Here is a 13,576-nt window from a genome sequence, read left to right as displayed (position 1 = left end):
TGGCACTATTATCTTGCAGAGTGACATCCCTTTACCTTCTGAAGATGGATACAGGCTCTGTTCTTTTCTATTCTATTTTACAGATGGACAGGGCTCAACCTTAAAAATCCCAATCCTTTAGTAATGGATTTTTTCAATATTCCCTCATAAATTGTGAGGAAACTAAAAACTGAATCACAATTAGTACATTTTTGTTTTACAGTAAAAGGCATGTACTTATATAGCGCCTTTATTCAAGTCAGGAGACTTGACCAGAGTGCTTTACACTACATCCATTCACCTATTCACGCACACACTCACACACTGATGGTGGCAAGCTACATTGTAGCCACAGCTGCCCTGGGGCTTACTGACAGAAGCGGGGCTGCCGTACATTGGCGCCACTGGGCCCTCTGACCACCATCAGTAGACAATGCAGGTGAAGTGTCTTGCCCAAGGACGCAGTGAAATACTAACTTTATCCTCATTGTTTTGATAACCATTCTTTTGTCTTGAATGTACAACTGTAAATTCAGATAGAATTGGAGAATCCATGTACTTGTTTGATTCTGAATGATGTATGGAGTTGTATTAGCAGGTGACTACTGTTTATGGATACGTACTGAAGACTCGTCATTACTCACCAGATCCTGGTTGGAGCTGGCCTTTTCCCTGGAGAGCTGGATGTAGTTCCAGCCGATGAGCAGCAGCAGGAAGAGAGGCAGCATGAAAAGCTCCCAGTGCCATACTGTAACCAGGAAAATCTAAAGAGACAGGACATGACAGTTTTCAAGCAAAGCACAAGAGGCTGTACGTCCCTCAACAAGCTTTCAACAAAACCTGTTCCCTTAGCAAAATATGTAACAGTCTTAACCACGTCCCAAATCCCATGAAGAGCCCTCTAAAGCCTCTGAAATGCATCCCCAATGACAACAGATTTTACTCCTGGTTGTTGGTGAGAGAGGAATTCAACTTTTTAATATCTTAAAATCTTATTTGCAGTGACATTCTACTGGCAGCTTGCCTGTCTGCTGGAAAGAAAGTACGACATGAATAGGCATGATGGTGTCCTTTTAACTTTCCGATCAAATCCTCTTAGATTCAGAGGCAGTGTTAGTCTGACGAAGCACATATGGCAACTGGGGAAGCATGTGCAACGTTTACCCCCTCTGTGGCAATGATACTGAGAAAAGTCATGACCCCTGGTAGAAATAAGATGGCTCACGCTGAATGAGTAATCCTTTATAATTCTGTAAAAGGAGTGGTGCTAAGCACATCGCACAACACCCACAGCATCTCACAGCAGCGCGCTAATTGGATGGCTGCATTTAAACCCATTTACTGACAGCCTAATGAGTCTGTCTCTAACTGAAACGATCGAGAATGTGTGAGGGGGGGAAATCACACAAGCAGGTTGATGGGGATGAACTAAAATTGTCCCCCGCAGAAAGATAAATTTTAAAATCTATTACAGTCTAAAGAAGTGCAAACACCTCTAAGATATGGTCAGCTTTTATTTACCAGAGAGACATTTTCCCTTAGAACTTCTTATGTAATTATCAATGCAATATAATCATTGCACCATTGGAACGGATACTCATTAAACTTTCCAGAGTAAGAAAAATGAAGAATCTTCAATTACTTTGAATATTAACCTCACTAGATAAAGCAGTGAATAGCACTTCCAAATTCAAGTCGATTTTGCAATAACATGTTTTTGGTGATGGAGAAGTAAAGAAGGTGTGAATTGCTATACTTTATGCCTCACAAATTGTGTTTCAAAGGACCTGTTTTCTGAATAGAATTCAGTCCAGATGGGATTTCTGTAAGTATTACAATTTTAAAGGAAGAACCCATCTAAGCAGCTGCTTAAGACAAAAGGGAATCCAGCTACCTAAACTCTCTTCCAGATAAAAGGTTTCACCCATCTCAAAGAAAGTAAAAAAAAAGTTCAGTAAAGAATTTCCAAAACAAATATGGAATAACCTTTTCCTATAAAAATGTGAAAAGTAAAAACTATGAAAAAGCATGCAGATTTATCCCTCTAGTTGTTCACCAACTTTAGTATTTTTGATCAAAAAGAAAAAGCAGAGGTCTGTAAATCAGATGATCCCTCAAAATGTTGGCTGCAGCTTTATTAGCGTGTCACAAGGTGCCAAAATGTTCCCTGAAAGTACTTACAAATAATTCAGCTCTCATCAATCACTTATTGATCTCAGATGTTATTTTTTCCACATGGGGTATTCAAAGGATTGTCAAACAACTGAAAAACCTGTATCTTTCATATTTCAGTAAAAGTCTGCAGTGTATTTCTAATTTTAATCCAGTATAAACCTTTGCAATAATTGTGTTAAGGTTTACGGTAGTTCATAATTCAAAGTAATGTTTTTTTTTTTATTATTATTATTATTCAATCTACAAATAATTATGCCTTATTTAGGATCCTGGTGAATTTGCTGTTGTAATTTTGGAGAAGCAAAATGTTTCAATAATGTTTTTGTTTTATTTGCATTCAAAAATCTTAAGAAACTGGAACTAATGAAATCAACTTATTAGAAGTTTTGTTAAAACAAAAAAAAAAAAGGCCAAACAACAGAGCTGTGCTAGATGCATCCAAACAGTGACCATATTTATAACCAGGACTGAACTGTCAGACGGAGCAAACTCTGTGCAGTTCGGGCTCAAAGAGCTTGAGGGTTGATGGTAGAAAGAATATGTTTCAGTTAAGCTTCAGACAAGACGAGAAGATCTGAGGCCTTTGGGCTTCAGCAGGCCTCTAAACGGCAGACTGCTCCTGTCATAGCAGCAACGCAGAGTCCGTGTATTTTGCTCTGGGGGCCACTCTACCTACTGCAAGACCAAGCTTAGGTTCAATCAGCCACTAGGGAAATGGTAGTATGAGTAATACAGACAACACCGTGGCCCACTGCCCTGGGCTTTACCATTGTACTGTTTATTTTCCTGTGAAATGATTGGTGATCCCACCATCAGGCAGAAACACAGTGGGATTACCACGAAGCAACAAAGTGGACAGTAGGAACAATATGTTTTAGCTAATAGGAGCTCATTTAAATTATGTATACAGCAAATAACAAGAGCTTGTGAGGGACAAAGAAGGTAAACCATGAATATGCATGATGTGCAGAGATAGCTGCACTACATCCCCTGTGTGTTATGAATAACTTAAGTCATATGTTGTCACCTCAGTTCCCATGAGGCAATTCTAAAACGACTCTACCCTCACCCCAGAGAAATGCTGGTGGGTCTTGGACAGGTAGCTTGTCATATTCCCAGCATTCTTATACAAAAAAGCGAAAAGAAAAAGTGGGGAAGACTGCCTGGAAACTGACATGAGCCCAGCAGGAACGCTAAACCTTTTTGCCCTTCCCGCAAAAGCTACTACATTAACCACTAAAGTCTAATTGCTTGGTCTCTGTCTTCCTGTTCAAGTCAACAGAGGGAGCCTATTCATTTCTGCCCAGGGAGCCAGCAGAGAGAATCTGTCACAGGTATTCATAATCGCCCACTAATGCAAATTTCTTCTAACCGTGTTCTGGCTCAGTGGAGAAGATAAAAGCCTGCAGAAATACAATGCTTTGTGTCTAAACTGAGAGCCTAAATGAAGGGAATAGACAAAAACTGTCAAAAATATATTCTTCCTCCCTCACAGTGTGTTAGAGGGATATGGTTAGGATTCACTGTACATGCTTTTTTTTTTTTTTTTTTTAACAAACAGAAACAACTGGGAAAACCTTTAAATTTTATTTCAGTCAGGTGCAAAGACCGAGACTCTGTGTCAGACATCCTGGAGTAATGAGGAGAGGCAGGCCTATGCTGTCGACTTGTCTCCTTATATTCTACATTGTTTCCGTAAAATAGAGACATAGCTAATTCCTCTGAAAAAAGGTTTGTGTTAGAGTAAAACATTGCTTGGTGATTAAAGGACATGTTGGACCAACTAGAGCCTTAAAAAGGAAATTTGTATTTGAAAAAAGACAAACAAGGGTATTGTTTTCCTGGGTTAAAAAGTACTTTTTTTTTCTTTTCTTTTTTTGAAAAAAACTACGTAACAAAGGTAAAATCTTGAGCAGTTTTAACAGCATATGCCTATCTGATCATTAAAGAGGTGACTAAAATGTGAAGTTATTAATAATTTTTATTGTTATTACATTATGTTGAATAATGTTATACCTATTTATTACAAATACGTATGGTGGGAAAAGGTGCACAGCCAACAGGCATAATCGCAGCCTAGAGAGGATCATGGAACAAGGATCCTCCAATAGTTTTAGGAAGATGTTCAGGATGTGAACTGCAGCTAGAGCCAGTGCGTCAGAGAAATTAATCCAGGACACTGTGTATAACTGTCGCGTTCCTTGTATAAAGCCAGGAGGGGAACGCCCTATCCAGTCCCTTTCGAAAAAAGGAACTGAAAAGTTGCTCAGTGCCATAATCTTAAATCTTCCTTTTAGATTAAAAGATATTTTGCATGTCTGTTTGAAATTCAAGATCAAGAGTCTGAAGAAAAGTTTAAAGGTAGTTAATTTAAACTGTTTAAGGTTGTGTGTGGTTTCCACTCATATGTGATGATTTCACGATCAATGTAATTTGCTGGTACGGGTAGAATTGTTATATAAACTGCAAAAATGATACCAAACTTATGAGTCTGGTTTGCCAACTGCCAACAATGCATAAAGTACCAATAGCTGCTTTAGTTTCCATAGTATCACTGTTTGACTGACCTGACCAAAGATCAAAAGAAAATCTCTGAGTTATTGACAGAAGGGACACCAAACCCATTCTGAATAATCTAAAATTTGCCATCAGCGCATCTGGGTATTGTTAAGACTTAAGCAGACACACAGGCTGATCCCCTCTATGCCATGATGCATTGATGCAGGTATATATAGACATGCTTCTAAGCAGGCTGACATCTCAGTATTGAACATCATTTTGCCAAATGGGTGTTATATTATTTATTTCTCTGGGAAACTGCATAAGCTTTCTATAGCTGTAAGCCATCATCATCAAAATGACAGGAAAAGGAATGCACAATATATTATATATATATTTATATATATATATATATATATATATATATATATATATATATATATATATATATATATATATATATATATATATATATATATATATATATATATATATATATATATATATATTGCTAAGATATATATATTACATTATATAATAGTATATGAGTTTCTATCCTTAAATTAAAATACTGCACATGTAAAGCAACAAAAGCTGTAAGAAATAATGAAGCATTCAGGTATTTTGGTTTACACAACAAATTAGCTAACAAGCACTTGTAATTGAAGTGTTGGTATGTGAGTATTGAAGGAGTGTTTCTAATGTAGAAAAACCTCCCTTGGCAAACACAATTTAGCTGAAAAATGTCTGTATGATTATGCAAAGGGTACCTAAGGGGTAAGAAAAAAAAAAGAAGAATGAATTAATAAAACTATTAACACACGGTGGAGGAGATGATGGAGATGCACTCTCCTTAGCCACCTGTAAGCGCTCGGAAAAAGGGACTGACCCCGGGCAGAGCGTCTCTGCCAGGAGGGGTTAAGAACGGCCTGACAGGTTTGTTTTATGGCGCCATTAATATGATTCCACTAAATGCGTTCTGCGCCTTCTCAAGCGGCTCCCCTGGCCAGCAGAATCCAGCACCTAATAATAAAGCACTCAGCGATTAAAAGTGTGAATAAAATAACTTAAAGCTGAGCAAGCATGGCAGCTCCCACCACCCACATGCTCCCAAGAGATGGAAGAAGGGATCATAGCAGTAACAAAGGGACAGAGACACCTTCCATAAAAGTTCCCACTATTCTGTAAATTGATTAACAAGGGGTGGCCCTGATCTACGAACTGAAACCACCGACTGCCAGACTACAGAGCTGCCAAGCATTCTCATTTAAGACTATAGCCAACGAGCTGTAAAAATAGGCGTCACATCAGCACAACACAAATAAGGCTGTTGATGAGCCAAATAAGTGCAACGCCACAGCACATAGGGCCACATGACATTATGAGTAACAAAAAATGTCCACTATATTTTTTTTTTTCTGCAGCATGAAAAAAAAAAAAAAAACAACCTTATCATTTTTAACGATGTACCCACCTAAAACACTAAAGATTTTATCTTGGCTCTGTCCTCGCTATTTCTCTTCAGTTGCAATCCACTTGGAAAGCTAAACAAAGCGAGAAGAGTGCCAGCCAGCATTATGAGGGTCAGTCATGGGGGCCATGGATGGTTGCCAGATTACGTGAACACGTACTGAAAGAGTTTAAGACTGACTAAAGGCTGCAGGGTTTGTGTCTGAATGTGTGTGGTTTGTGTTTTGCGAGAGCGTGAGCAAAACAGACTGAATTGGCTTTCAGTTTTTGCTTAGTGCAAACATAAAAATATACAGTTCGAACAAAAAAAATAAGTAAATAGAATTAATATATCAAACATTCAATAAAATATAACCTGTTAAATTGCAGGGTTATAATGTAAATAGGAGTTAAAACAAACATAAAATCTAACAAAGCAATTCAGCTGCTAATATAATATAAAATAAATTAGTAGTCAATTGTGACTCAAGTAAAATAGGTTAAAAAATATATTCATTATTACAGCTAGCAGTGTAATATAAAGTATGTATTTATTGTTAAGATGTATTTTATATAAAGACCTGAACAAAAAAACTTTTATTTTAATAGCAGTTTTAAAATTGCTTATTCAAATGAATGTTAAATAAATTTGCAATTTTGATTTATGTAGATTACAGCTTAGAATCTAATATGCGATACTAAGTGGTTTATTACTCACTTGGTCAGTTTATATATCATTTTATAACTTTTTTCTTCAATCACTGGTAATTTGTTTTCTTGTAAGGAATGAATGGTAGATTGTTGCTTTTTTCTAGCCAGGGAAATGGTAGTGTACAGCAATATGTGGGGGAGGGGTATTGCAGCAATACTCTGTGCTTCATACAGCTGGATAGAACTGTGGTCACTGATGCCGTTTCTGACATCTCATTAAAATGATTTTTAACTGCAGGAGCAGTGTGGCAAAAATATTTTCCTTGTTATGCCTCTAATAATAATAATAAAGACTACCATGACTGTTCCCATTTTCTTTGACAATATTTTAGTCATTCTAAAATAAAATAGTATATATTTGTTAGGCTTTAAAATATCAGAGCAGTAAAGGCACCAGCGAAAGCTCTGATCAGGTTTTATTTTCATGTTTGAGCTGAAACAGAGTCCGCATGAGAGGGTTGATGCTGGGGACAGGAGCGGCAGGCTTTAAAGTAGCTGTAAATACAGAGCAATGAGACATGTAATTTGTGTTGAGCTCAGGCCAGTGTGGGGGGACAGGCTTTCAGGGGGTGTCGGAGTCAGAGGAAGCACAGATAAGATTTCTCTCCAGGGCAGGTACAGAGAGCATTTGCGTGCGAGCGTGTGTGTGTGGGCAGTCGCAGTGCTCGGAGCCAACGCTGAATAAATATTTCACATACGCTCAGCTCATGTCTTATCAACTGAAAGAGACGAACAAAAAGCGGAAGAGCAGGTGAAAAAGGGAGCCTTCATTGGAAACAGAGAGCCACTTCAGCGCGCTGTTTTAAAGTGTGAATACTATTTGATCATGTTTAAGGAAAACGACTCTAACATTTAACAGCATCACATGTGCTACCGTATTCTCAACAAAAATGTGTGTTTTCATGCCGCAATCTATGAAACTTTAGATTTAACATATTTTTTCTTAAGTTACAGATAAAAGATTACTCCAAGAAAAATGACAGGGGAATTCTGCAGCTTCAAAGTGCTCCCACACAGCTTAGACCAACACTGATAGCTCTTTATTAAAGCACTGAGGAGGAGCAGCTGTGCAAGGCAAAGCATTAGCATTTGCTCACAGGCCCAGCTCTGGTTGTTGTCTCCCTCCCCGTCTGACACATGAGGAGCGCCAGTGGTGCGAGGCTGGAGCAGGGCAGTTGGTAAGGGCCCCCGTGGTGCCTGTCAGTGGTGGCTACACTGACCCCACACTCCGGCACTGGCCACTAGTGTTTAATCCGTGTCGGGAGCGTTAACACTGAGCGACCTCCTGGGTGACAGATCTGCCATGCGAGCCTTTTCCCCTGAGGAGGTAGGGAGTAGGGCATAGGGAGGTGGCGGCGGGTTGGGGGGAGTGGCATGGACTCTCCCTGTCAGCTCTGCTCACACACGTTAACGCGTTGGGGCCAAGACGGGCCTTGAAACAGCTACATAAACACACACACACACACAAGTGGACAGGTCGCTGCCTCAGCTGCACAAAGAGAGGTGTCCTCTGAGAGCGGGAAGGTGGCGAGTATGTTAAAGGCAGACATTATGATACGACGCACACAGTGGGGTCAAACACAGAGCACAATTCACCCCGGCTCAAAACTAGCTGAATACATAACAAGCGACAAGAGAATTATACTCAATGGCAATACGTTTTCTTAATCATTCTCAAACAAATAAAAAAAGATATGATTATTACACATCACTAACTAATTTAGAGTGTTCACATTTTATACTATAAACAAAACTCCTATTTTGATCCATTTCAAATATAAGGGACACGAGGTGATTATCATTGATGTTGTATGAAAGATTTTAAAGTATTAGGGTTTAAAGCCAATAAACTTTTTCTTTTTTAATTTAAAAGCCTTAGCAATGAGATAACAGAGAGTTTTGCTGTGACAAGAATTTCTTCAGCTGTATGGAGCATTAAGTACGGCTGTACGTCCTCTCGCTTCCATTATGCAGCAGACTGTCTGTCAGCCGGCTAAAAGAAGGCTCCTATGCATGACCCTTACTTCACCATGACAGAGATCAGTCAGCTATTTAAAATGTAGTCAGTGCTGTTCACCACTGCCAATAAATAAGAATATCTTAGCTACAAGTGCTTTAAACTACTATATTCAGCAGGTGTTTATTCCAGAGCTTATTTAAAACCTATGCCTATGCCATCAAACAAAACAAATAAATAAATGTTTCAATTGACACTAGCATCCCATTTTAGATATTTTTAGCAAGTGATGGGTTTTCTGTTGCCATTTTTGATAGGTCATACGTTTTTCTCTAAATGTTTTTCTAATAATGCGATGAAAGTTTGGTACCTTTACTCAAAGTTAAGAGAGTTTACTAAATAAATGATCAGTCTATTTATTATTTCTCTAAAAACAAATCATTCTACGTACATATAAATGCACTGGAAACCCAACATGCACTTAAATTAGTATTTTGTTTTGCTGTAAAATTCAGGAACTAATTATGCTATCAAAGATAAATAGAGATAATCTTGTTATGCCATCATTTTCATAGTTTTCAACTACTACATCCTTATAAACATACAGCAGATTTTCCTCTGGTGTTTTATACTTCCTGTCCCATTTGTGGATACACACTGCATCCAGCGAGCCTCAAGAGCTTTACATCTACTTGCAGAGAGCCTGTCAATAATACAGTTTTAAATCAAGATGAAATGTTGAGGTTTTTCACATATTCTCATTTAATAATTTATAGATTTCAGACCAAAAAACAAAAAAACAAACAAAAAACACTAGAAAATTCTGCATTATCCTTTTCCCTCTACTGGACACGTTCCCACTGCACAGCCTGTGAAAACTCCCACAGCCATGACAAAGAAGAGCATAACCCCCAGAGACTGAACGATCTCACTACTCTAAGGCCTTCAAACTTTTCCAAACAGAGAGAAAACAGACACAAAGCGGAAACAAGGAGACAATTCACAGGCTTGCTGTCCTCTTGCTGTTCTCACCGAAAGGCTCGACCACACTGCAATGCAGCAGACCACAAGACACAGATCCAACACTCAAAAAAAAATAAAAAATTCTCAATTTCAGGCTGTGTTAACAAGGACTATTATGACAACTCTGACTATGGCCTTGAACTCAGCCTGGAGTCCTGTTCTGCCTAATAGACCCGACCGCAGGCGACTCTACACAGGTGGTCTCCGGAGACCTTTGCAGCCTGATCTGACCGTGTCCTGCCCTCATCTGGGGAGCCGGTGAGTCTTTCAGCGCTGCTGTAGCTGCCAGGCGTGTTTACAGCTGTGTGGCATCAAACATTCATCACATGTTATCTTAAAAGAGTATGATGTGAGACAATCAGCATTTCACAGGCTGTCAAATAGAGTCCAAACCACTTGCTACCTGGCAGTGTTAGACAAACACCCACAGAAGGGGTACAGGTTTCTCTTTAGTCTAATTCTTGACAGATGAGCTTTCAAATATGTTACAATATTAATTCTGACTTTAATATTTAAAACAGTCAATTGACAGGAAATCTTAAAATCAGCTTTTAAGTGCAAATGTTTCATTTTTCAGCTGGTTTTCACTTCATCAAATTTGTCCCAGTTCTGAGCAGATTAATTTGGCTGGCTAATACTCATTTACTGCGCTGCTCTTCATCTTTTAAGGGGGATAAGGAAGAAGAAACAATTGTCTCCTGTAGTGCACATAATGGAGGATTTCACTCCAAAGTTGTTCCCATGAATGGCTTCTCTTAGGGAGAAGTAACTGACCTGATCTCTTCACCGGCCTCTGGTTTGGCTTTTCCAGCAGTGCTGTAGCACCATCTACAGGCTGCGAGCCAGCAGGCAGCCGAGAACTCTGAGTGACCCCTTCCTGCAGTCACTGCTGATGTATAGCACATTTATCTCGCTCAGTCTTAGCGAAAAGCACATCTAAAAGGCAGTTATTTTATGTAGAGTTTTAGCTGTCACATTTTTCTCTCTCGCAGAGAAGGAAACATGTTGTTGTCAAAACCCTTGAAAAGTGCAGATCTTCAGCTCATTACTGCGGCATAAACAAGAGGAAGTAAAAAAAAAAAAAAAAAAGAAGAAGACGACCCAAGATTTCTTGTTAGTATTTCCATTCACTGATGAAAATGTTTACAAAGATTTGCCAAAACTTTGTTTAAATGTTTTCTTTCGGGTTTGTTTTTTCATTACATTACCTAATTAGAGATACCATTTTAGCACCACAGCCCACTGGTGAAAAATCAAGGCAGCTTTAAATAGTCAAGCCAGGAGACCTCCTGCTCTCACAAACAGCAAATATTTTCACTGCTAAACAAAAACACATCATAGCAGCATAAAACCAAATAAGAGCCAGCGTGCTAAATATACCTTTTCTTGCCTTGCATAAGACAATCCTCTTCAAATTCAAAGGTAAAACCCTTCACTTAGCTTAGACCACGGCAGCGATCCCTGACACAAAATGTGAATAACTTTCACCCCAACAACTATTTCATAATGCACGAAAGAATCAGCATAAACAGGGAGGCACTGTGTGATACAAGCTGTGAGGAGGTCAGAGGATTGGCCTGTGGGGCTGAGTAAAATAATGGCTATAAGTATTTCCTGGTAAAGCACTACTTCAGCTTCCCACAGTAGCCAGAGAAATAAAAAAGCAGTGGTAATGCATTACAGGATATATGTACCCACACACATATATATATATATATGTATATATATATATATATATATATATATATATATATATATATATATATATATATATATATATATATATATATATATATATATATATATATATATATATATATATATAAAACATAGAGGAGTAGGACTGGCATGAAAGGCATGATTAATAATGTATAATAATGTATATTAAAGCTACACCACTGCAGAGTTTGCTGCTCCGAGGAGCCCCACACTGCCTACCACTGTGGAAAAGAGCAGACACTGGTGGCATAATTACGCACATCTGAGAGGCAAGCAGAGGCCATCTGTCAATGTCTAAATCAGTTACCTTATTACCACTGCCTAAAGATATAAAGATAGGAGTGGGAGCCGCTTTCATTAGGGCGCACGGTGGCATGCTGCTTTAGACGGCTCCAAAACACCAACCTAATTGGAAATGATGACTCGGAGGAGGAGAAGCAACTGTGCGGTTGACGCCCTAGGAGTGGGCAGGGGCACGACTGTGGAAAAGTGGCACGGCACTGGGCATGTAATACCAGTCAGGCTAGACCTCGTTGATGCTCCTGCTGACTCGCAGGTGAATGCATACGTTCTACTACGATATTTACATGCGATTTGCATCTTTTACTATGCTTATTGGTAGTTGAGGATATGATAAATAATTGTTTAAGAACTTTGCACATAGTGAACTTTCAGTCTGCTCATGAGTGGCTGATGAATAACTGAGGCAGATTTACTCTGGGAAACGCTCACCAATCACCTTTGACATGTTGAGTAGTTAAAGCCCTCCTCATCACAGTAAAAGGCATACTCTCCTCTCTCACTACTGGAATTTTCTGCATTTCATCTGCTGTTTGCAGTTTAGCTGTAGGTTTTGGAAAGCCTCCAAATATCACAATATGATCAGAAAAACTCAGTTAAATAACAGAAGTTATACTCTTACTTTATTACTGTATAGACACAATTGATCTGTGTTAATTTAAACCTTTACGTAATGTATAAAGTAATTAAATAGCCTTTATTAAGAACACTGTTAATCAATTATACTAATTCACTTTATATAAAATAAAAATAAGAATTGTTTGTAGATATATAGCTAAAATATTGAACATATTCTTACTTCATTTAATACTAGTTTATAAGTACTCATCAAGTCTTACTCAAAATTAATCTTTAAAGACTATATTATATTCTTAAGGAGGATGGCCTTAAACTATATATTCCAAACGATAGATGACAATTTCTTTTAACACCCAGACTTGTTTCAAAACAGCCAAATTGAACTTTATTTTCAGAAGGGAAAGTATACTGGCCATCATTCAGCCAGCTGAACGGCAGGGCACAGCAACGGGAGGGCTGGGTTACTGCCTTCCTTAAATCCCACTAACTCCCACCAAAAGGTTCTCCGATGTCATTAAACTTAGTTACTTGTTGGAAATAGAGATTAATTTATCGTTATTCTTATTTAAATACAGGAAGTTAAACAAATATAGAAACATATGCTGAATTTAGAATAGCGTTTCCTTTTCTTGTTTTGCTCTTTCTCAAGTAACAGAAATATGGTTACGTTTTCTATTAGTGTTAATGGAAAAGAAAACTTATAAGACTGACTGATATATTTTTTTAACTAATATAGTTTCTTTCTCTATTATTTATTAGAAATAAAAAAACCTGAGGGACCTGTTACACCAGATATTTGCCTTCATAAGCATGCAGCTTTAAGTTGCTAATAGTAATTATGGTTCCGCGATGGATGCTTCTCCTTACATATCCAAGCCATAACTGACATTTTTAGGCCTAGATTTTTTTTGTCCCCTTTCTCCAAATATCCTGAATTAGTCTTTCTTGTCAGACAGGTTAAAGTGCAGTGGTCTCCTTTCAAACAGCTGACAGGCAGTGTGCAACAACATAATGGGGGAGGGGGGGTGAGAGCTACTCTGCTTCACATAAGAGGAGAGAACTTTCATCATTCCGGGAGTTTCTCTGGCAGCTAATTTAAATGATGGCACGATGGAAATTGTTTGTGATCCAAAACCATAACTTTTAAAAACCTCAATATCAATAATAGCCCCATGCCTACCAGGC

The 13,576-nt window shown here is 38.3% G+C and overlaps 1 protein-coding gene across 1 annotated transcript in view; it reads right to left on the bottom strand.

Moving 5' to 3' along the window:
* The window catches only part of mctp2a (multiple C2 domains, transmembrane 2a), a 52,138-nt gene that overhangs the window by 19,247 nt on the left and 19,315 nt on the right, over positions 1-13,576 (bottom strand). The window contains exon 17 of the mRNA XM_038268815.1: positions 624-743. Within this exon, the coding sequence (XP_038124743.1) occupies positions 624-743 (120 nt within the window). The remainder of the gene's footprint in view (positions 1-623; positions 744-13,576) is intronic.

This window comes from Cyprinodon tularosa, unplaced genomic scaffold (assembly GCF_016077235.1).
Source record: "Cyprinodon tularosa strain WSP-4 unplaced genomic scaffold, ASM1607723v1 ctg71, whole genome shotgun sequence".
NCBI lineage: Eukaryota > Metazoa > Chordata > Actinopteri > Cyprinodontiformes > Cyprinodontidae > Cyprinodon > Cyprinodon tularosa.
Note: the sequence above shows the minus strand (reverse complement) of the source record. Positions and strands in the feature narration are given on the sequence as shown.